Below are 26,814 nucleotides of genomic sequence, written 5' to 3' on the forward strand. Positions count from 1 at the left end.
AAAAAAAAATCAACAAGGCAGCCAAGGAGGCAAATTCCCTGACTTTCCATGACTTTTGCTGAACACTAATGAAAATTCCCAATTTTCCGACTTTCCAGATGTGTAGGAACCCTATGTTTTCTAAAAAAACAAATATTTTCAGGATGATTTATTACAAATATTTTACTACAAATATTTCTTAAACAACATTTAAGATGATTTCAAAATTTTAATATTTTTCTTTGTTATTATTATAAGTACACTGATTTGTTTTGACTTTATTAAAAAGTTTTTAATTCAAAGATAGGTAACTTAAATGTAAATAGAGAATACTCAAATGTGCTAAAGAGGATATTTAGTTTAACTATGAATTTGATTCTAATAAAATATTTTGTTTTGCAGATTTATTTTTCTACTTTTAGTAAACATAAAGAAATGACTAATTTAAAGGCTTATTATAGCAGTTCCCAAAGTATGCTCCATGGTACCCTAGGGCATCGCAGCTTCCTCACAGGGGCACCATAAAATGTTATAAAATTTTTATGTTAGAATTTATTATTTAATGTTCTTGTTAGAATTTGACTTAGGGTGCCTTGGGAAAATCTGCATTTAGCAAGGGCACCTAGAATCAAAAAAGTTTAGGAACCACTGACTTATGAAATTATATACTCACCTGCTTTAACAACTTCATCTATACAAAGTCCAGTTTCTTTAGCTAACATTCCAAGAACACAAAATATTACTAAACTAGCTAACAAACTTGTGATAAAATCCAAGGAACTTACTAATAAGGCTTGTCTAGAAAAATAAATTATAAAATTAATTTAATTTAATGATCAAAATAAAATATCTGTAAATGAATAAATGTTAATTTGAAATTAGTATAATTATTAAAAATTAAAAAAAATTAAAATTGACATTTACAATTGTTATAGATTTGAATTTACTTATAATCTTTTTGATTTGGTAATGTTTTGAAGTTATGGATCACATTATATAATCGACTAAAATCGTAAAACTATGAATTGTTATAAGAGAGCATTCATTTATTTTTTCATTTTATGTTTTTAAAATATTTATGAACTTTTATTTTTAATAGTTTCTAATCATTATCAAATTTCAAATTTCTTATATTTCATGGGGATACAACTGGAACATTTTTTCAAAAATGTTACCCGTTATATTCTTATTTTGTTTAAATATGAGAAATCTAGTTCAATTTGAGTCTAATTGAATCATTCTGAAGAGGACAGTTGTCAACTATCAAAAGTACTTTCAATTTTGAATAAAATGTTGGTTTTAACGTTGTAAAACAAAGTATGTTACATTGTAACATTACATTAACAATGAATAAAATGAACTGAGCCACTCTATTGGGCAGAATGAATGCCATGGGTTGATTGGAGCTGATATAAAAAGCAAATAAGCATGAGGATTTCCACCCCTTTCATCAGAGGCCATCTTGCAATGAAAGGAGAACACCATCTGGCAATTGTCTGTCTTAGCTACATTCAATAAACACAGTACAGAGAAATGCTAATGATAATACAAGGGCTATTTTTTAAATAAAGTCTGTTTGTGAATGAGAGCGAGAATGACGCGCGATTGCAGCAGTGTGCATGAGCATCTGCTTTCAGCATGCTTTGCGCATGTTTAGGTGCCATTTGCAGCCATATCGTCTGTCTATGTGCTGAACTGTAGAAGTTTATAATGTTTAAGAAAATTGAGTCGCCTGCCGACTGTAAGATATGATCTGTTATTCGATTTCAGCATGAAAGATCATGGCAACTATCTTTTGGGACAGGAAAGGGACTTTGTTAGTGGATTTTATGCCAAGAGGCACAACAATCAATTCTGATGCTTATTGTGACCTTCAGAAAACTGCTGTGCCATACAAGACAAGCGGCGTGGCCTAATGTCTTTCGGCAGCAGGTGGCAGATTTCTTTGAAGTCAGAATTTAAAATTCTTTGAGCGGTATGACAAATGTTTGAACAAAAATGGAAATTATGTAGAAAAGTAGATAAAAGTATGTAGAATGTGGGAAAAAATATATTTTAATGATATTTACAGTATTTTTCTTCATATTAAAAAATGGACCTTATTTAAAAAATAGCCCTCGTATGTTAGAAAGATAAAAACATAATTACTAAAAAAGTACCATTTAACAACTAATACTAAACACAAAACAAGAAATAGAGGAGAAAGTACAGATGAAAATTTACAAATAATTCAGAAAATACTGTAAATGCTACATTATAAATATATATTTATAAAGAAAAGCTAAATAATTAGTATTAAACACTTTAGTTATTGTGACATTTTTTCCTGAAACAACTTTAATTTTAGTCATCATATATGCATACCAGAGTATTTTTTTAGGAAAAGAACACTATGTGTATGTATTTTTCATACAACATAGATTATATTATCATTACATTTCTAAATATTTATTTTTTATGATTTAATTTTTTATAAAATAAGTGAAAATATCTAATCAGAGAATAATCAAGTTTCAATCAATCAAAAATGCACAGAACTAATATAAATTAAAATTTTAAAATCTTCTTACTTGTGTATTTTATTGTGAAAATGATTATAACTACCAAACATTATGAGACTTCCCCAAGATAGACCCAAAGAATAAAATAATTGTTCTGCTGCAGCCAACCATATCTATAAATATTATAACAGAGCTTTTAAATACAAATACATATTGGTATTTATTTATTTATTTATTTATTGGTTTATATTAAACTGATATATACCTTTAAATCTGTAAGCCTTTCCCATTTAGGAACAAACAAAAAATATATTCCATCTGATGCTCCATCTAATGTTGCTCCATAAATAAATAGAGAGATTAAAATAATATAGGGTGATGTTGCAGTAAAATAAATGACCTGTTTTCAATGTTAAAATAAATGTTAGTTATATAAAAATATATATCTTTTATGGTGAAATGATCATGATAAATTTAAAAATCAAAACAACAATAGTTAAATTTATTATAAAAATTTTTGAAATTACTAGATTATTGATTTTTTTCACTATATCAAGAGTCCACTATATACACTAGACTCTTGATATAGTGAAAAATTCCATGGGATCTTTATTATTTATGTATATAGTGAATTTTTTATACAATGAATGATTTATTCAGTTTCTTAAGAATGTACTATATATATGAAATTGAAGTTTTTACTCATTTTCTTTTCTTTCAATTATTAACTAAAAATATTTGTTTATAAGAATCCTGAGATATTTAATAGAAAAGTTTATAAGAACTTCATCAATATGGTATATCATATAGTAAAAATATTTCTCAATTCACATTTCACAATTTTCTTATATTACAATGTATATTTTAATATTCTAGTTTATTTTTGATCATCATCATTAACACTAATATTAATTAATAATGTTTTATTATTACTTATAAATAAGTTTAATATTTATTTTTGAAATTACAAATCAGCATAATTACCTTGCCTGAGCTTTTCACACCTTTTATCAAACAGAGAAATACAATTAGCCAAGCAATAAATAAGGAAAGTGCCAAGTCCCATTTAATAGAACCTATTTCATCTATACTTGAACTAAGTTGCAAAACATAACGTCTAATAAAAACAAAATAGAATTTATTAAAAATTTTTATACTTGTATGTGTATGTATGTATTTATATATTAAATAAAAATTATAAATTTTTTTTAAGATTAAAACAATGTATTAGACATACAGAAATGAGATTTATTTCATTATTATTACTGATGAGGTAATTTTATATAAGATTTGTAATTATCAATGTTAAATTTTTTAACTATAATAATGTATATTCTTAATATCTAAAATGACTTCATATATCATATGAGTTAGTTATTAAAAAAACTTCTTAATTGTTAATTATTGTTAATTCATTTCAGTAATGCAAAAAATAGAATGAAAACATTTATATCTAATCTTTACTTCTTGTATAACTATCATATAAAAATTTCTGTTTCCTATTATGAAAAATAAATAAAGGTTTTGTTTGTGTGTTTTAATATAAGCTAATTTTTATTTAAAATTTCTTTTAATTTGAATTCTTTGAGATCATAACTGCATCTAATTTAATTAAAGTTGATTATAAATTGTTTTATATTTTTAAAATTAAACTTACAAATGGATGAATTGATTATTAATATTAAGCACTAAATACAGTAGAACCTCGAAAACTCGGCTCTCGATAACCCGGCACTCCGGATAACTCGGGCACACCCTGGCAGGGCAAAAAAATCCTTAGTTAATTAATTTTCATTATAGACAGCTTTATAAAAGTATAAATGCTCTCATAAAGTATTTTTCTGAGGTCTGTCTTATCAGGTAAATTACTGTACACAGTGTATTCATTAATTTTCATTTTCATGTAGTAAAGGCTCTATGCCTTCATAAAGGACGTACTTTTCCTTTGTTTAAGGGTATTTGGGCAGTTTATTCTCTGTTATATTCTCAAGTAAACAGTACATACAAGTACAGTACAGTATTTTCTGAGGAAACACTCGTACTTAATTTTTTTAACCCCATTCCCGATAACCCGGCATTTTCACAAACTCGGCCACCCTTCGATCCACATTAGGCCGAGTTTTCGAGGTTCTACTGTATAATTTTTTTTAGGGATTGTCCATTAATTATATATACAGTTTAAGGGGGAGAAAAGTTACTAGTACATCATTGTACAAGATTGGGAGGAAGAAGGTCAAGGCATTGCTACATGGACTTTTTAGTGGTATTAGTGGCATATGAAGTTGTTCTTATAAGCCTACTTACTAGTCAGGTGAATAAACTAAGAAGTATAAAATATTTGCAGAACTTTTTAAAATCATTTCTTGAATGTCAAAAAGATCCATGAATTATTGTTCACATAATTAATGAACAATAGGTTTACCAAAAGTACACAATTGAATACAACAGGGAAGGATGGAATCAAAAATGGCTCAATACCCATACATGTAATTAATGGACAACCCCTTAATAAAAACAACTATGTTTTTACAAAATGAATGTTTTTCTTAATTGTAATGGTAAGGAGACTGATTTTCTATTTAGCTGACAAAAGCTATAATGTTTTTGTACAAATAATATTATATGTACATTTTTGGTAATGTAGATTTATTTATTTATAATAAAAATAAATCATATCACAAAAGTGAAATATCTTTTCAAATTTATATAAAATGATATCTTCCTTTCTTATGTGTTTATTAATCTAGCTGAAAGCATAAGGCATATTGTCTTAACTACTATGAAAAGAACAAGTCCATTACTCTTTACAGTTGTCTTTATTGTACTTCTTGTATGTAAGATGTTGGCTAGACAAAGGACAAGGCTTCCTTTGTTAGCAGTTTTTTATATCCCATACCCTGAGCAATAATGTTGCCAATCATACAAACCCTGAGGCAATGGTGTTGCCAATACAAAACAATATTAATATGAATTATAATTTAATCATATATATATACACATATATATTTACTTTTATAATTTACTCACTCCCAAAATTGTTCAGATGCAGTTTGTGTGGCATTTGTACAATTAATCATATTAGAAACATTCATCATTGTAGTTTTATTAACATTACAAAGCATTACTGTATCTCTCATATTTGCACATTTGACCTGAAATATATAAAAATAAAAATTTATACATATTATTCTATTAGTTTTAAATTCATAAATAAAATCAGGTACCCCAAAAATTGAATAACAATTATAAACTATCTTAAGAAAGACAGTAACTACTGTATTTATCAATTGAACAGATAACAACTAGACTATAAATACAAGGATTAAAGGAGAAACACATTTATTGTAACAGTTAAAAAATAAATTTGCTTATTATAATCAAAGTAGATTGTATCTCTCCAATAAAAATCTACTTTTTATGAAAACTGCATTATTCAATACATAAGCCTAGAATGACTTTACTGTATAATAATTTTATTTTCAACAAGTATTTAAAAAATACAAACAGTTTAACAATTCAATTATTTAATTATAATGCCAAAATGAATAGACTAAATTTTCTTATTAATCTATAATACCTCTGAAAAATTTTAAAAGTCACAAATATTAAATTTGTACAAATGAATTACTGTTATTAATATTTTATTGATACAATTTTATAATTTACTTTTATCATCATTATAAGATATCACAAAAGAAAAACAAATAAATATAAACTTACTGAAATCCAAAATTTTTATTAAAAAAAATTTATTTTATACTACCTGATGTATATTCCGTACATAACAAGAACTATCAGCTCCCCACCATTCATAACAATTACTCCAAGGAATTACAGCTTGAAAAGATTGAGCCAAAAAAAATAATGTATAAGCCATCAAAACATTATAACTTATAGACTGAATAAAGGAGACAACAATCATAGCTACTCCTACTCCTGTTTTAACAAAAAAAAATTATTTATTCATTATATTTATCCATGTACATTTTTCTTTAAATNCATAAGTACTTATAAAAGAGTAACTCAGATTTACAACAAAATTTATATTGCAAATCAACTCCAAGTACATTAAAAATATAACAATTACAAAAATCTGCTTTATTGAAGTTCATTTTAATAACAGTTTTTTCTCAAGTACTGTACTTTCTCTCTCATGACAATAGGCTGGTTGCTCAAAAGTGCTCAAAGAAAAAAAAAAATCTGTTATTAAAGTAAATTCCAATAAAGTAGATTATTGTTATTGTTATCAAAACAAATTTGGAAGATATAACTTATTTCAATGTAGCATTTATATTAAATTACATGAAAGCATTTTCAAACTTCTATAACCTAAATGATCAAACTGTTGATCTTATCCAAACAAAAACATCTGAGGTGTCAAAAATTTCACCAAGTAAAACTTTATGACAATTTACCCTAACCAGACGGGCCTTCACGCATCACACAAACGCTCGCAACACCCAGTTAGAGCTCCGCTGCATAGAAAAAATTGCAGTTGAGCATGGCTACAGTAAAGGCATGATTCACGGTTTAGCCCGTGCCTGCGCCAACCGTCCCCCACACTGCAGTGGCAGCCCCCTGTCTACCCTGGATGGCGGCCACCAACCTGTTAAGAACGATAGACGTGCAGTCGTCTGGTTCAACCAACATTTAGACCACCTATACAGGGAGATTGCTTGCCGTAATCGCACAAAGATTGCGTACAGGAGAACCGGCACTATTTACAACCTGCTGCACAATGCCAAGGACATGATAGATCTCAACAGGACCCCAGGAGTATACTCCATTCCCATCAGGGATGATAGATTCCATAGAGACTTAGTTTACATTGGTTCCACCATCCACTCAACACAAAAACGGTTACATGAACATCAAATGGATATTAAAAACAACAGGCACACCACTAACTTGTCGGCCTACGTTACCAACCCTGAAATTCGGGTGGACTTCCAAAACACCAAAGTAATCAGAGAGGCATTTTGTATTGATCACATCCATCACCTGGAGGCCTGGGAGATTTATAAAGCCAACAATGGGGGCACCCGAATCAACTTTAAAGACGGAGAGACGATTGCGCAGGCGTGGAGATACTTATTCAAAGAATTCAAACTGGGACAAGCAAAGGGGTGAAATGCGATATGCGCATTAGTTACATCTTGGGCATCATCGTTCCAATGGTCAAGAGGAGACACTGTTTAGTCACCACCTGAAGAAGACCTTGGTGGAGGTCGAAAACGTTAGTGAAGATTGTTACCAACACTGTGTTGGAATCAATGATCACGATGTTTTGTAATGTTCTGATGTAATAAAAGGTTGGTGGCGCTCGACCCCTCAGGCAAGATAACCTTGTTTCACTCTCTCCTTTCTAGCGCTGACCTTCCGGGAGTAAAGACTGTGTGTAATCTTTGTGCACTCTTTGTTCTTTTGTTACACAACCAGTTATGTTAGTCCAACTGCCTTTTTACTAATCTCTCCAAAAAGCAACATCCAGTCTAACACACTGTTATGAAAAGGTTTTGTGGATTGTTATTACTCAACACAGTATTAAGATTAGAAGTCATTTTGTGTTATTGTCATAAAGTTTTACTTGGTGAAATTTTTTTATATCTCAGATGTTTTTTGTTTTAATATCAATTGTTTTTGTTTAATAATTTTATTATTACATCACCATAAGATTAATTGGTGTTTGGTGACCACCAACTGAATACACCACTGACCAAATGTGCTGCCAACCGAACACTTTCAATATTCATTTCAGTCAGCATCAACCAAATGCACCGCTGACTGACACTTTTGATATGTCATTTAGAAAAATTATTATAAAAAGTTTTAATTGGCATAAATTTAAGCGTTTGTAATTCTGAGTAACATTTTGAATAAAATTCATTTGTTTCCATGTAATTTTATCTTTATAAGCATAAAATTAAAGCATAAATAAGCATAAAATTAAAAAGTCATAAAACTTGTGGGATCTGCAAATATCCATGGGGTTAATTAATTTATCAGTTTTAGTGTTGCATGGCAAATTTTATGGTAGGCCTACTTATATGTATGATTTAATTTCAATTTTCCAAACTATATAATAATTATTAATTGGTTCATAAATTATGGTTTTATTTTGTGTGCAATAAATTTTTGGGGAAATTTTGGATCCTGAAAATATTCTGCATGCCTTTTCATAAGTTGCATTGTACCATATTACTTCTTGCTGCCTGCAGACAGCTACACTTGGTCTACCTTATTGTGAGCAAAAAAAAAATCAACAAGGCAGCCAAGGAGGCAAATTCCCTGACTTTCCATGACTTTTGCTGAACACTAATGAAAATTCCCAATTTTCCGACTTTCCAGATGTGTAGGAACCCTATGTTTTCTAAAAAAACAAATATTTTCAGGATGATTTATTACAAATATTTTACTACAAATATTTCTTAAACAACATTTAAGATGATTTCAAAATTTTAATATTTTTCTTTGTTATTATTATAAGTACACTGATTTGTTTTGACTTTATTAAAAAGTTTTTAATTCAAAGATAGGTAACTTAAATGTAAATAGAGAATACTCAAATGTGCTAAAGAGGATATTTAGTTTAACTATGAATTTGATTCTAATAAAATATTTTGTTTTGCAGATTTATTTTTCTACTTTTAGTAAACATAAAGAAATGACTAATTTAAAGGCTTATTATAGCAGTTCCCAAAGTATGCTCCATGGTACCCTAGGGCATCGCAGCTTCCTCACAGGGGCACCATAAAATGTTATAAAATTTTTATGTTAGAATTTATTATTTAATGTTCTTGTTAGAATTTGACTTAGGGTGCCTTGGGAAAATCTGCATTTAGCAAGGGCACCTAGAATCAAAAAAGTTTAGGAACCACTGACTTATGAAATTATATACTCACCTGCTTTAACAACTTCATCTATACAAAGTCCAGTTTCTTTAGCTAACATTCCAAGAACACAAAATATTACTAAACTAGCTAACAAACTTGTGATAAAATCCAAGGAACTTACTAATAAGGCTTGTCTAGAAAAATAAATTATAAAATTAATTTAATTTAATGATCAAAATAAAATATCTGTAAATGAATAAATGTTAATTTGAAATTAGTATAATTATTAAAAATTAAAAAAAATTAAAATTGACATTTACAATTGTTATAGATTTGAATTTACTTATAATCTTTTTGATTTGGTAATGTTTTGAAGTTATGGATCACATTATATAATCGACTAAAATCGTAAAACTATGAATTGTTATAAGAGAGCATTCATTTATTTTTTCATTTTATGTTTTTAAAATATTTATGAACTTTTATTTTTAATAGTTTCTAATCATTATCAAATTTCAAATTTCTTATATTTCATGGGGATACAACTGGAACATTTTTTCAAAAATGTTACCCGTTATATTCTTATTTTGTTTAAATATGAGAAATCTAGTTCAATTTGAGTCTAATTGAATCATTCTGAAGAGGACAGTTGTCAACTATCAAAAGTACTTTCAATTTTGAATAAAATGTTGGTTTTAACGTTGTAAAACAAAGTATGTTACATTGTAACATTACATTAACAATGAATAAAATGAACTGAGCCACTCTATTGGGCAGAATGAATGCCATGGGTTGATTGGAGCTGATATAAAAAGCAAATAAGCATGAGGATTTCCACCCCTTTCATCAGAGGCCATCTTGCAATGAAAGGAGAACACCATCTGGCAATTGTCTGTCTTAGCTACATTCAATAAACACAGTACAGAGAAATGCTAATGATAATACAAGGGCTATTTTTTAAATAAAGTCTGTTTGTGAATGAGAGCGAGAATGACGCGCGATTGCAGCAGTGTGCATGAGCATCTGCTTTCAGCATGCTTTGCGCATGTTTAGGTGCCATTTGCAGCCATATCGTCTGTCTATGTGCTGAACTGTAGAAGTTTATAATGTTTAAGAAAATTGAGTCGCCTGCCGACTGTAAGATATGATCTGTTATTCGATTTCAGCATGAAAGATCATGGCAACTATCTTTTGGGACAGGAAAGGGACTTTGTTAGTGGATTTTATGCCAAGAGGCACAACAATCAATTCTGATGCTTATTGTGACCTTCAGAAAACTGCTGTGCCATACAAGACAAGCGGCGTGGCCTAATGTCTTTCGGCAGCAGGTGGCAGATTTCTTTGAAGTCAGAATTTAAAATTCTTTGAGCGGTATGACAAATGTTTGAACAAAAATGGAAATTATGTAGAAAAGTAGATAAAAGTATGTAGAATGTGGGAAAAAATATATTTTAATGATATTTACAGTATTTTTCTTCATATTAAAAAATGGACCTTATTTAAAAAATAGCCCTCGTATGTTAGAAAGATAAAAACATAATTACTAAAAAAGTACCATTTAACAACTAATACTAAACACAAAACAAGAAATAGAGGAGAAAGTACAGATGAAAATTTACAAATAATTCAGAAAATACTGTAAATGCTACATTATAAATATATATTTATAAAGAAAAGCTAAATAATTAGTATTAAACACTTTAGTTATTGTGACATTTTTTCCTGAAACAACTTTAATTTTAGTCATCATATATGCATACCAGAGTATTTTTTTAGGAAAAGAACACTATGTGTATGTATTTTTCATACAACATAGATTATATTATCATTACATTTCTAAATATTTATTTTTTATGATTTAATTTTTTATAAAATAAGTGAAAATATCTAATCAGAGAATAATCAAGTTTCAATCAATCAAAAATGCACAGAACTAATATAAATTAAAATTTTAAAATCTTCTTACTTGTGTATTTTATTGTGAAAATGATTATAACTACCAAACATTATGAGACTTCCCCAAGATAGACCCAAAGAATAAAATAATTGTTCTGCTGCAGCCAACCATATCTATAAATATTATAACAGAGCTTTTAAATACAAATACATATTGGTATTTATTTATTTATTTATTTATTGGTTTATATTAAACTGATATATACCTTTAAATCTGTAAGCCTTTCCCATTTAGGAACAAACAAAAAATATATTCCATCTGATGCTCCATCTAATGTTGCTCCATAAATAAATAGAGAGATTAAAATAATATAGGGTGATGTTGCAGTAAAATAAATGACCTGTTTTCAATGTTAAAATAAATGTTAGTTATATAAAAATATATATCTTTTATGGTGAAATGATCATGATAAATTTAAAAATCAAAACAACAATAGTTAAATTTATTATAAAAATTTTTGAAATTACTAGATTATTGATTTTTTTCACTATATCAAGAGTCCACTATATACACTAGACTCTTGATATAGTGAAAAATTCCATGGGATCTTTATTATTTATGTATATAGTGAATTTTTTATACAATGAATGATTTATTCAGTTTCTTAAGAATGTACTATATATATGAAATTGAAGTTTTTACTCATTTTCTTTTCTTTCAATTATTAACTAAAAATATTTGTTTATAAGAATCCTGAGATATTTAATAGAAAAGTTTATAAGAACTTCATCAATATGGTATATCATATAGTAAAAATATTTCTCAATTCACATTTCACAATTTTCTTATATTACAATGTATATTTTAATATTCTAGTTTATTTTTGATCATCATCATTAACACTAATATTAATTAATAATGTTTTATTATTACTTATAAATAAGTTTAATATTTATTTTTGAAATTACAAATCAGCATAATTACCTTGCCTGAGCTTTTCACACCTTTTATCAAACAGAGAAATACAATTAGCCAAGCAATAAATAAGGAAAGTGCCAAGTCCCATTTAATAGAACCTATTTCATCTATACTTGAACTAAGTTGCAAAACATAACGTCTAATAAAAACAAAATAGAATTTATTAAAAATTTTTATACTTGTATGTGTATGTATGTATTTATATATTAAATAAAAATTATAAATTTTTTTTAAGATTAAAACAATGTATTAGACATACAGAAATGAGATTTATTTCATTATTATTACTGATGAGGTAATTTTATATAAGATTTGTAATTATCAATGTTAAATTTTTTAACTATAATAATGTATATTCTTAATATCTAAAATGACTTCATATATCATATGAGTTAGTTATTAAAAAAACTTCTTAATTGTTAATTATTGTTAATTCATTTCAGTAATGCAAAAAATAGAATGAAAACATTTATATCTAATCTTTACTTCTTGTATAACTATCATATAAAAATTTCTGTTTCCTATTATGAAAAATAAATAAAGGTTTTGTTTGTGTGTTTTAATATAAGCTAATTTTTATTTAAAATTTCTTTTAATTTGAATTCTTTGAGATCATAACTGCATCTAATTTAATTAAAGTTGATTATAAATTGTTTTATATTTTTAAAATTAAACTTACAAATGGATGAATTGATTATTAATATTAAGCACTAAATACAGTAGAACCTCGAAAACTCGGCTCTCGATAACCCGGCACTCCGGATAACTCGGGCACACCCTGGCAGGGCAAAAAAATCCTTAGTTAATTAATTTTCATTATAGACAGCTTTATAAAAGTATAAATGCTCTCATAAAGTATTTTTCTGAGGTCTGTCTTATCAGGTAAATTACTGTACACAGTGTATTCATTAATTTTCATTTTCATGTAGTAAAGGCTCTATGCCTTCATAAAGGACGTACTTTTCCTTTGTTTAAGGGTATTTGGGCAGTTTATTCTCTGTTATATTCTCAAGTAAACAGTACATACAAGTACAGTACAGTATTTTCTGAGGAAACACTCGTACTTAATTTTTTTAACCCCATTCCCGATAACCCGGCATTTTCACAAACTCGGCCACCCTTCGATCCACATTAGGCCGAGTTTTCGAGGTTCTACTGTATAATTTTTTTTAGGGATTGTCCATTAATTATATATACAGTTTAAGGGGGAGAAAAGTTACTAGTACATCATTGTACAAGATTGGGAGGAAGAAGGTCAAGGCATTGCTACATGGACTTTTTAGTGGTATTAGTGGCATATGAAGTTGTTCTTATAAGCCTACTTACTAGTCAGGTGAATAAACTAAGAAGTATAAAATATTTGCAGAACTTTTTAAAATCATTTCTTGAATGTCAAAAAGATCCATGAATTATTGTTCACATAATTAATGAACAATAGGTTTACCAAAAGTACACAATTGAATACAACAGGGAAGGATGGAATCAAAAATGGCTCAATACCCATACATGTAATTAATGGACAACCCCTTAATAAAAACAACTATGTTTTTACAAAATGAATGTTTTTCTTAATTGTAATGGTAAGGAGACTGATTTTCTATTTAGCTGACAAAAGCTATAATGTTTTTGTACAAATAATATTATATGTACATTTTTGGTAATGTAGATTTATTTATTTATAATAAAAATAAATCATATCACAAAAGTGAAATATCTTTTCAAATTTATATAAAATGATATCTTCCTTTCTTATGTGTTTATTAATCTAGCTGAAAGCATAAGGCATATTGTCTTAACTACTATGAAAAGAACAAGTCCATTACTCTTTACAGTTGTCTTTATTGTACTTCTTGTATGTAAGATGTTGGCTAGACAAAGGACAAGGCTTCCTTTGTTAGCAGTTTTTTATATCCCATACCCTGAGCAATAATGTTGCCAATCATACAAACCCTGAGGCAATGGTGTTGCCAATACAAAACAATATTAATATGAATTATAATTTAATCATATATATATACACATATATATTTACTTTTATAATTTACTCACTCCCAAAATTGTTCAGATGCAGTTTGTGTGGCATTTGTACAATTAATCATATTAGAAACATTCATCATTGTAGTTTTATTAACATTACAAAGCATTACTGTATCTCTCATATTTGCACATTTGACCTGAAATATATAAAAATAAAAATTTATACATATTATTCTATTAGTTTTAAATTCATAAATAAAATCAGGTACCCCAAAAATTGAATAACAATTATAAACTATCTTAAGAAAGACAGTAACTACTGTATTTATCAATTGAACAGATAACAACTAGACTATAAATACAAGGATTAAAGGAGAAACACATTTATTGTAACAGTTAAAAAATAAATTTGCTTATTATAATCAAAGTAGATTGTATCTCTCCAATAAAAATCTACTTTTTATGAAAACTGCATTATTCAATACATAAGCCTAGAATGACTTTACTGTATAATAATTTTATTTTCAACAAGTATTTAAAAAATACAAACAGTTTAACAATTCAATTATTTAATTATAATGCCAAAATGAATAGACTAAATTTTCTTATTAATCTATAATACCTCTGAAAAATTTTAAAAGTCACAAATATTAAATTTGTACAAATGAATTACTGTTATTAATATTTTATTGATACAATTTTATAATTTACTTTTATCATCATTATAAGATATCACAAAAGAAAAACAAATAAATATAAACTTACTGAAATCCAAAATTTTTATTAAAAAAAATTTATTTTATACTACCTGATGTATATTCCGTACATAACAAGAACTATCAGCTCCCCACCATTCATAACAATTACTCCAAGGAATTACAGCTTGAAAAGATTGAGCCAAAAAAAATAATGTATAAGCCATCAAAACATTATAACTTATAGACTGAATAAAGGAGACAACAATCATAGCTACTCCTACTCCTGTTTTAACAAAAAAAAATTATTTATTCATTATATTTATCAAGTTATATTCTTTTAAAAGATTTTTAAATATATTTATCAAAATTACAATTGTTTTAAAATAAAATTTTAGTTTTATTAAGTTAAAGACACATTTGAACAAAATCTAATATATTTTATTATTTATTTAAAAACTTTTAATGAAATTCATTACATTAAAAATAGTAATACATTAAAATAGAGAACAAATGTATGTATTTTACCTTTTCCTAAAGGAAAGCATCTCCAAACTGAAAACGGTCCAAGACTACAAAACTGACCAAGTGCCACTTCCATAAAATACATTGGTTTTCCAATTAAAATTAAAAGTATGAAGTATGGAAAGAGAAATGCTCCTATTTGAAAAGAATCATTTATATTAGAACACAGATGTATACTAATATTAATTTTGCAGATGAATTTGCAATCATTTAAATCCCCAGCTACCTCTCCTCTCAATAGGTCCAGAGAAAAATCCCAAGCTATCTCTCTCGCAATAACCCTGGCTATAGAATCTAGCTAGCAATAACTCTTATGTTTATTCATGTTTAACTGCAATTCATTTGCACTATTGGCATTCAAAACTTAAAAATTTCTAACTTTCTGTTCGGTCAGAAATTATCCTTCTAAACTAAACTCACTTTAAGTTATTATAAATTAAACAAATAAAAATTAACAATAAGAATGAAATTAATTCCATACAAAGATTACAATACTCCTTCAGTGAGAATTTTGACTCCCTTGAACATGATTGTCTTTCTGATGTTTTCATGAGTTTTGTGTTAATAAAATATGATTATTTTGCATCTCTATAAGAACTATCTGAATGGAATAAACTTTCTTCATATTACCAATGAAAATTTGTGTTCTTGGTTGGCATTCAGAGTTAGATGTTATTAATTGTTACTGATAATCTAAGCAGTAATATCTTAAGCTAAGCTTAAAACATATTTTAAACAAAGATTAACTTATAATTGTTTATTAAAGACCCAACAGACATGTAAATAATACTAAATTCCATTCAAGAGTAGAAGTGAATGGATCTATAGGCATAAATAACATCACATTTTAAGTGCCAAGATTCCTCTAAATTAAATTATTTAATATCATGTCAGAAAAGATACTAAACTAAAGTAACAAATATCCTAATAAAAGGAATGACTAGTAGTTTTAATTTATTTTAATAGATTGTTAATGATCAATCATTCATTAACTGTGCAATTAAAAATCAATCATTTTTAATTTCAATTAACTTTATCTTAAAAATTAAAAGCTTCACAAAATTCATAATTACCTCCACCATTTTTATAAGCTAAATATGGAAATCTCCATACATTTCCAAATCCTACAGACCATCCTATACATGAAAGTACAAATTCTGTTGAACTCCCCCATTTATCTCTGAGAGGAAAATTTGATTTTTCATCAGGACTTTCTAGATCCTGAAATATTAAATGATTTTATAATTTATATAACAATTTAATTAATTTTTCACTTGCAATCTTATATAAATACAGAAATAGATTTTTAATGTTTATTATAATCAAATCATTAAATATCATATTATTTTGGGCAACAAAATCCAGAGTTTAATGGTTTCATCTTTGGTCTTGTTTATATACAGATTGATTCTAAATATATGTGAAAAATTTCAGGGGTTGATTCTTCAAATAATTTCAACCAAAAAGTTCATATGAGCACATATAAACATCAACTCAAAAACTTGATTTATAGTTAAAACCAAACAAATTGCTGAATTATAAGGGCATTTGAAATACTGTATGTTCATATGACTAATAATTCGACAGTTCATTTGGATAATTCAACATATGTTAAAAATCGCTGTTTTAAAGTTAGAGGATATTTAATATGTAGTCACATTGAAAATGTTGACAACTTACAAAATCACATTGTCACATCCTGTAAAATAATTCAACACACCTCTATAATCATTTTCAACAGTCATTACAAATACAGTATATCATTTTTAACATATGTTCATAGCATTTTTATAGTTGAAATTATTCAAAAAATCAGTTCCTGAAATTGTTTGCATGTATTTAGAATCACTGTATATGAATCAGCCCATGAATCAGATAAAGCTAAAATATGCTAATGCTAGCTTTATCCATGTTTTGGTTAAACCAAGCAACAATCTATTAATTTTGAACTTTATCTGTATAAAGTATGCTTTATCCAAATCACAAGCAAATAAATCCAACACTTTTCAAAAATAGATGGATGAAGCAAAAACAAAACTTAAAATTCGGGTTTTTCCAGACATTATGAAGGCTGTCTACTGTTGTTTGGATAGAGCTGAATATACAGTACATGTTGCCTTTTAATGAGGGTAGGCATTTTGTTTTTTAGCTACTACTTGATTAGTGAAATGAGAAGAAGTTGCCAGTTCAGGCAATTTATTGCTAGATTTTAAGCTAATTGACAATATGGAAATGATTTTTTCATTTTATGGTGATGATTTTATGGAGATGATTCTTTCATTCTGGAGGATTTTTGTGCCTTTGACAAAAAACACTTATAAAGTTTAGGATTTCAATGCATTAATAAATACAATTAAAAATAATAGATGTTTTAAAATCAGGATTGCCTAAAAATATATTGCCACACCACCTATATTTGAGACTAAGTACCACAAAATAAGAAAAGAATGCAAAAATATTAAAAGCTACACCAAAAAAATTTTTTTATTTCTTTTTGAATTGTATTTGTTATTATAATTAACTTCTGTTATGACATGTAAGATTTATGTGTTTTACATATTGGGTATTCTGTATATAAAAAAGTAAATAATAAAAATTTTGGATTCAATACTAATATAATAATTGTCATATGATATTAATAAAACCAACATTTAATTATTATACACATATATATAACTAAATACAGTATTTAACATTATTACAACTTTGTAAATATGTAAAACATAGATACAGAAATATATAATATTCTTTTACTATGCAATTTTTATTCTAAATAAAAATTTTAATTGCTTACCAATACTTCATTTTGAATTAAATGTTTTTCTTTATTAATACTTTTTGAATTTTCATCATGTTTTAAATTATTTGAATGGCAGTTATTAATTTTCTGAAAGAAAAATATTTTTATAACAACTATAATAATAATAATAAATATACATGATTAATCTTAATAAAATTTAAAACTATAGAGTTGCATGAACAATAATAGTTACATGCCATATATGCCAGTACTGTATATAAGTTGACTTTTTAAGCCTGAAAAATACTAGGGGTCAACTTACAGAGCAGATACAAAATGCAAATCTTTATAACTGAATGGTAAACAAGTTGAACACTCCTAACAATTACAGCTCTTATACAGTAGTAACTTTAGCCAGCTCACCACAAGTATTTCCAATTAAAATTCGTTCATGTTTGATAAACTTATTTAACATACAATAAAATTCAGTATAAATAAACATTACACCATATACTATTTCCATGATGATATACTGAGCATACTACAGTGCTAAGAAAGGTGTACTTTGAATGTTTTACTGTCATATGTTATATAATAGCAGATGATAGTTGACTCAATCATGATAGTATGCAATGAAAAATACTTTATAGTGCATACTATCATGAAAGTATATAATGTAAACACTCAATATTTTATTGACAATGTTCTTGAATATCTTTCTGGTAAACCTGATATACAATAGATTATTTTTTATCTTAACTTACTGAACATTTCTAATAGCTTCTTGGTCTAAAGCAGAATTTTCCCATGAGGTTGACTTATATTCCAACATATATAGTTGTGGCATTCAAAGACAACCACAATACAGTAATTAAAGTCGGAGACATGTTTGTATCTGGAAAATGAATAGTTACAAGATAATTATGTTTTGTCATTCAATCCTACTGATGTTTAGATCTAACATTAAGCAGGCAAACACGAACCGTAACAAAAAAGAACTTTATTAGAAAAGGTTAGAACTGTCACAGACATCCTCGGGCAACACCCGGACAAAATCCAACGAACTTTCGCGCCTTTTCTTTTTTTGACGTTGCCAGCCACTCTTGTTGGCAAGTGTTGCCAGACAGAGTTCGTGTTCTTGGCAAGTGTTGCCAGACAGTGTTCAGGATCTCTGGCGCTGGCGGCCACAATGTTATTAATTACCATTATTAGAATCTGAGAAATAACTTTAAAATTTACTTTCATAAGTACATTAAAAAGCATGTATTACTAATTTACAAAAAACTAGTTAACTATAACTAATGAACCAGGCTTATGATACTCTGAACATATTTAATTAATTTTTGTTCTCATGGAAATCGTTTAAAAATTTTGTGTGACAATTATTTTTACTTTTTCCGTTACAATTATAAACGTTATTCTCATGCACGTTTTTGGTTTTGATCACACTGGTCTTACAGATTCAGAACAGTTAGTTAATTCAGCACTTAGACGACAAAAATACTGAGACACATGCTTGCCTTTAACACGCTAATGTTGCTACTTCTACTTTTTACTACTTGTTTACAATTACTTTTTACCTAACAACTGCAGTTACCTAACTACTAAATGTGAAGGTACTTTTGTTCACAGGAAAAATTTACGTGCTACGGAATACTTAAGTAACAATTAAACAAAGTTAATTTTTTATGTTTAAAAATCATACCATTTTGATTTATTTCACGCCCGTTACCATCATTAATTCTATTACTATTAGTTTTCATTATTTCTATGTGCTCATACAGTTGATGTTTATACATATTATTTTCAGATTTTACAACTTTTACTGTAAGTAAATGTATTTCACAGCCTTTACTTTTACAATGTTTGGACATTGCAGAATTTTGAGACTCCAGTCGCCAAACATTGTAATAGTAAGGTATGAAATCAGTATATGGAGCCGTCAATAAATGACATCCCTTTGTCCGATATGTCCGTTATATTTCATTAAACGTTGCAGTTTCTAAATTTTATTATTCATAATGTAATAAATATTTTGAGGGGGATTGAGTCTTGTTGAGAAGGAGAACAAACAACTTGAACAAACTGGGACAATGAGAGAGGGGATTAAATTTCAAGAAAAATGCGGAGGAAATTTATAGATAGCCTCTGTGGCTGTGACAGTATGATCTGTTCCCAAGGTTTTTTCTTCCTTTCTTGTATTTAATTTTGTCAAATAGTAGGGATTTTTTGTTTGTTTGCTATAATTTGTTTCATAAAGTATGAAATTTAAAATTTACTTTATGAAGAGTATTAAAACTTCTATCAAAATTATGATTGAAAATATTGCTATCAGTAATAGTAACTAGGTAGCCAGTTAATTAAAACTAAATATAATAAAATAATAATTAAAACTCTAGAGTCTAGCCTTTACATCAAAATCGAAACCGAAACTAAAACTATAATCAAAATTAATTAATTAAAATTTAAATTCAAATCAAAGCAATTTAAACATAATATAGAAGAAAAAGTTTCTTTAGATAAGTAGTACTGTAGGTATTTTTAAGCTAATGATGACAATAATCGAATTCTTATTACGATAAATGAAGTAAATTAATCTGTTTTAGCTTAAACGTTGTTGACTTTCTAATTCTGATAACATTAAACAATTGATAATTAAAGAAACCATAATTCAGCAAATGAAAAACAGGATAAATGGTTTAGCAATAAATAATTGAAAACTAATTAAGCTAAAAATTGAAAATAAACATACGGTTCGAAATTAGGAAAAGCGGTTGTGTACCTAAAAATGTATTTAAAAACTTTAAATTTAAACTGTTGATGCAGAAAATTGCAATAAAGCACTCTTATTTAAAAAAAAAAACTCCCTACAGAAATTACCTGCTGCTTCTCTCGATAACTTCATCCTTCACTTTGATGCTCACGTTAAAATGTGTTTTCTACGTATAAAAAAACATATCATAATCAATTTTTAGGATAGAATAAGAGAAAATAACACGAATAAAACTCTTTTCCTATCACAATAAGCTACATGAATAACAAATGCTAGGAGAAACGTATAAAAAACTCGCATTTAAAGATTTATCTTAATAATCAATAAAGATATTAACTGCATCAATTAATGTGTATTATTTACTCTTTCGGTCATGTTTAGATAATATGAAAACTAAACTGTCGGTGCAGAAAATTGTAATGAAACAATTAAACAAGTTTCCAAAACAAACGAAGAATCTCTATTCTTTACTTCAGTGATGCTTCATCCTCCTTATCACAGCTACATTTCTCTTTACAGATTTCAATAACGAAAAGAAAAATAAAACATGTAATTTTCTATAAAAATTTATATAAATTTTTAAGTTATTTTACTTAAAAGAGCGAAAAGAAACTTATAAAAATTACATACATCNAAAACGGAAAAATCAACAGTATTATAGGGGGATCGACTGTATTTTAACATATTTAATTAAAATTTGATTGTTTTTATTATTTATTACTTATTTATTTAAATATCTCTGGTGATATTTATGTAAGAATTTTTTCAATTGGAATTCCACTATCTCTTTCTAATTGCCGGTCCCCTGTAATTCTGGCTTCACGTTAGAGTTGTTCTGTATTGACGGATAGTTTTTTTCTTGCGAAAAGCACGCATGAAGAATTAATGATGATAAATATCCATCAGTATCATCATTTTAAAGAACTTAACTACAATAAAAAACTTGATAAAGCTCAATTATCGATATACAGTATTTAATATTCAACGAGCACAAACATGCCCAATTATATTAGATCCTTCTATTTATTTTGAAGTTTGTTCTGTTATGTACTTAAAAAACATTTTTTTAAAACTTTTATTCAATATTTTACATTTAATAAAAAATAATAATTAACAATGACAAGAATAAGTTAGAAAAAATTATCTAATTAAAAACGTACTAATTAAATACGTTTTACTCACTTAATAACTCACGTACTAATTAAAATACGTTTTATTCACTAATATCGTTTATTTGCATCTCATCTTTATACATTTTAAAGTACAGATATCGCAGAATAAATATTTCAACATAAGTTATCTACGTAATTATTTCAATACAATATCTTTAATTTAAAAAAAAATTTAGAATTCTTAAAAAAACCGAATTTTTATAGAAAATAATGATAAACATTTATTTAAAAAGTTATAAAAGACAAATTAGTAATGAAACATATATTTCATAATCATGTTGTTAGGAGATGGATGAATTTTTAATTTGATTCAACCCTTATAATTTAAGTATTAAACTCGTTTAAATATTGTTTATTTTAAAGGATTTTTATGCTAATTAGAGGGAAGTTTTTCCTATTAGTATGCATTAGACTACCTATTTAAAACTTAGCAAATGGTTAAGTAGTGATTCAAAAAGGACTCTTCAACTTTTAAATAATGTAAAATTTTAATCAGAAGACTCGCAGAATCGGTTGAAACGTTAATTTATAGAAAAGCACTTCATGTTCTATCTCGAACGGTCATTTTGGTTCGATGGGATGTTGCCGCCATTGATGTCTGCAACATCCATTCCAATTCAATTTCTTGTCAAACTCGAAGTAGCATATATGTTGCCACTTCGGCAACTGCGACGATGAATCTAGTTTGAATTCAGAGTGATTTGCGAAAAAAGTGTAATAAACACTAGATCTTTAATTAAACCCAAAAGAAAATCTTGAATTGATGGATTGGTCGAGAGACCGATAACGTGGGCCATCTCGTTCCTAGGTTTGACACCTCTCGATTTTTTTCTTCTCGGATTTCATTAAAAATCTAGTGTTTATTCCACTTTTTCCTGCGAATTTGACAGCTCAAAAGTCGAATTTCCGTTGCAGTTGTTGGAGCGACAATATTATGATGGTTCGAAATACTTGATGCGTTTTACTATAAATGAACGCATCGTCTGATTCTGAAAAGCTTTCGATTAAAATTCTATATACTTTCAAAGTTTAAACTCACCTTGTATAAACGTACATAGAATAGTATAATGATCTGTATACAATGGTCTATAATAATGTAAGAACAACAGAACACAACTAATAAAACTGTTGCAGATACAAATAAACATTCATTTCATATTCACGCATAATAAACAATTCTCTCTCATAAAAATTATCTTTATATCAATCTTTATAGCTCGTTCAGCATGGATCAATGATTAAGAAAATAAAAAAAACACAAAAAAAAACAAAAAATTAAAACAAATTTATATGAAACTTAATGATTTATATGAAAAAAAAAATCAATTAGCAAATAATTTTGCAATTAGTTTTGTATATATAATATAATTTATTCCAACATTATTTTAAAATAAAATGGCAATCAGTAATAATTTAATATTTCGAAATTTGCTGATTAATTATATATTAATATATATAATTGAAATTTATAAGTTTAAATTATATTTAAAAAAATCACATTCAAATTCATTAATTAAATCCTATTACAAGGTTATTACAAGTAATTTATAATTAAAAAATTTTATTATCTTGGGAAAATGTTTTATCGTAACGATAAGAAAAATTTTAATATTTATCAATAAATAATAAATTCGGTGTTTAGCAAATAAGATTTTATTTCTAAGAATACAACTATTTTAGACATTTACCTCTTAAAAATATTTTAAAAATCTGATATTTAATTTCCTTTAATTTGTTTGAAAATATTAATTTTTAATTTAAATATATTTTATTTTCATTTAAATTATTACACATAAATTTAGATTTAATTACATAAAATTAAAAAGTTTAAAATACAGTATTTTATTGAATCGAATTAAAAATAAACTTTTTATAAGAAGAATTCATCGATATAAAAATATAATATAAATAAATACTTACATTAATAGAATATTGGGATTTTTTCCGGAACCATCTGCTTACATTCTTCATGTTTATTGCTCTTTAACAGCTTCTACTTGGCTTTTGTATGCCGTCGAATTTCTTCTTATGACGACATAATATCAATCCTAGCGGAAAGAAAAATTGCGTAAAGTTGTGTACATTCGACTGTATCTTTACTTAAATGGAGAGAGAGAGAGAGAGAGAGAAAAAGAAGCTTGTACATTCGTTACAACAAGGTCAAAATTACTTCTAATATATAAGAATGATTAAGTATCATTTACAGAATTTAATAAATTAATAAATATTATATCAATAAAATAGCATTAAATTTTATTTTACAATCAACGTGACTTTCCTTAATCATTTATATATATTTACAATGTTAAAAAAAAATACATATATATTTGTAATAGGCCTCTTAACAACGACCACTAACGGGAACATAAAAATTGTCGTTATTTAGAGGTTTTTTTGGTGTGTATTTTTAATCGAAAGTAAAAAGTTTGCGAAAAAAAACGGCCTCTGTTTAGAGGTGGCCGTTATTGGAGATTCGACTGTATAATGTAATAATTTATTGAGTTTTTAATAAATAATATTGTTAATTTTTTCTTAATAATACGATAAAGTTTTATAAATAAATTATTAAATTTTATAGCGTCACTCTTGGAAATTCTGGTTTATTTCATGGTAGTTGAATTAATATATATTCTATTGATATCATTGAAAAATAAATAATAGCTATAGATGAAATCATTCTATAGAATGGAAATGATTAATCTTTGAAAGTTAAATTGCAATATTTCCACTTTATTGCTTTAGCTTTCATTATTGTTAATGTCACACGTCCTTCGAATTTATCTGTTTGCTTTACAATAAATGAAATTATACATTTTATAAAATAGATTTATCTCTAATATTCTCATTTATATCAAATAATGAAAATTATCCTAAAGCGTGACTATTCTAAAATAGATTTGAATGTATGGTACGTCATTATTTTAAATATTTTAAACGAATAAATTCAATATGCGTAACAAATCTATATAAATTAATATTCGATTATTATAGTGCAACGTACATGCACATAATTACAATAAAAATTATAATTTGTGAGACTGACAATCATTTATTAATTTAATTAATCCTAATACTGAATCAGGAATGGTGCTAGATCATAGGTTAACACGAAAGAGAAAAAACTATTTCCTCCAAATGAGATAGAATGATATTATGATTTATAATTTAATTTCTTTATAATTATATATAAAATCATGAATATTTTTTATTCTTCCCTTAAATTTGCCCCGGGATTTCGACCCTGAGCCAAATTCATTCGACTGGATCTAAAGTTATAAAATGTAGGATGGAGACTGAAACGACATCATTCGCCTTTACACAGCAGAATTACGTCCTGATGTAATACTTGTGTAAAACAAATGGTCTGTTCTTTCTACATTATACCTCGATGCAGTACTTCGCCTCGATTTATTTACAAGTCTATTGAGAGGGAGAGGAAACTGGGGATTTTTCCCCGGACCCGGAGAAAACTTAGGAATCCGCAGTGGTTCCTATTCCTATAAAATTATTATTATTTTTACTAACAGGAAATAAAAGCTTTACGACTGCTTTTTTTATTAAGTTAATAAAGAAACATTTTTTGTATTTCATTTATTCAAACAAAGATTTAAAAAAGGCTAAAGATGCCTGCTTTACTACCAGTCCCCATACATGCTCTCGACGGCCCTGTCTGTACAATAAATAAATCAATTTTAACATTGAAAGATGCTGGCAGTTTTACGAAACAGATCCTCCTGTAATCGCGACATTTACATTTGCGAGTTTAATACTTCAGTTAATAATAATAAATCATGACTGTATTCGTACACTATTCTATGGTATTTTTGTTTACACATTATTTTACAGTGATATATTTTCTTTATTGACTACTGTATGCATGTATTTCTTTATCCTCAATGGTTAAAAATTTTATGGGTTTTATATTATATTATTTAACGATTTTATTTTGCATTGTTATGCTTCTATTTATGTTTAAGTTTGTTCGGCCAAGTTTCAAGTTTTTCTGATCCAATTTATTTATACAAATTTTTAGCTTCAATAATCGTTTTAACCAGAAATATAGCATTGTGTATTATTTTAATAACTACACTTATTAATACATTTATCATAATCATTATAAAAATTAAAGGAAATACTGCCCAACATTATTAATACAATGTATTAATAATGTTGGGCAGTATTTCCTTTTTAATTTTTCATATCACAGACACGAACATATTCGTCCTTCAAGATTTTAATGGGAATTGTTATTTTAGACACCACTCTGAAATCGATTGTGATTTACGGAATTTCACTTACTTAATCAAAATTTGAAAAAATATGCCGTAAGCATTAGGTCCCACGGGCTCGAATAAACCCATACCCGAAACGGATTTAAAAAACATAAATTCACAATAGTTCTATTCTTCTTAAAACGTATATAGTTATGTCTATTATATATTATCATTAAAAGTAATGAAAAAAAAAAATTAAGTCGGTCTGGAAATACGAACACTTTCAAAGCGTGGGTTTAGGTTTCAATATTTCTCAAAATATATTCATTTGGACTATTAAAAATTAAATTAAGCTTAAAAATATCTCCCGATCTTGAAATTTTTCGTGAAAAATAAATACAAACTGTAGCATGAAAAAATGATCGAATCAATATATGACACTAGTAAATTTATGCAAAACAAATGAAAGAATTCACCCGCTAACTTCCTATTGAATGATGAAACGAAAAATTTCGTTAACGAATGCGAAA

The 26,814-nt window shown here is 27.0% G+C and overlaps 1 protein-coding gene across 1 annotated transcript in view; it reads right to left on the reverse strand.

The window, feature by feature from the left end:
- The window catches only part of LOC111641301 (sodium-dependent proline transporter-like), a 38,880-nt gene extending 17,607 nt beyond the window's left edge, over positions 1-21,273 (reverse strand). Inside the window, exons 1-17 of the mRNA XM_023387454.1 lie at positions 21,262-21,273; positions 21,006-21,064; positions 18,180-18,228; positions 16,459-16,606; positions 15,389-15,520; positions 14,974-15,146; positions 14,238-14,362; positions 12,195-12,327; positions 11,476-11,610; positions 11,280-11,383; positions 9,383-9,507; positions 6,244-6,425; positions 5,508-5,632; positions 3,465-3,597; positions 2,746-2,880; positions 2,550-2,653; positions 653-777 (exon numbers count right to left, since the gene is read on the reverse strand). Coding sequence (XP_023243222.1) covers positions 653-777; positions 2,550-2,653; positions 2,746-2,880; positions 3,465-3,597; positions 5,508-5,632; positions 6,244-6,425; positions 9,383-9,507; positions 11,280-11,383; positions 11,476-11,610; positions 12,195-12,327; positions 14,238-14,362; positions 14,974-15,146; positions 15,389-15,520; positions 16,459-16,606; positions 18,180-18,228; positions 21,006-21,064; positions 21,262-21,273 — 1,999 coding nt within the window. The remainder of the gene's footprint in view (positions 1-652; positions 778-2,549; positions 2,654-2,745; positions 2,881-3,464; positions 3,598-5,507; positions 5,633-6,243; positions 6,426-9,382; positions 9,508-11,279; positions 11,384-11,475; positions 11,611-12,194; positions 12,328-14,237; positions 14,363-14,973; positions 15,147-15,388; positions 15,521-16,458; positions 16,607-18,179; positions 18,229-21,005; positions 21,065-21,261) is intronic.
- Between the last annotated feature and the right edge of the window lie 5,541 nt (positions 21,274-26,814).

The sequence above is a fragment of the Centruroides sculpturatus genome, unplaced genomic scaffold (genome assembly GCF_000671375.1).
Source record: "Centruroides sculpturatus isolate CEXI.00-Female unplaced genomic scaffold, Cexi_2.0 scaffold1595, whole genome shotgun sequence".
NCBI classification, from domain to species: domain Eukaryota; kingdom Metazoa; phylum Arthropoda; class Arachnida; order Scorpiones; family Buthidae; genus Centruroides; species Centruroides sculpturatus.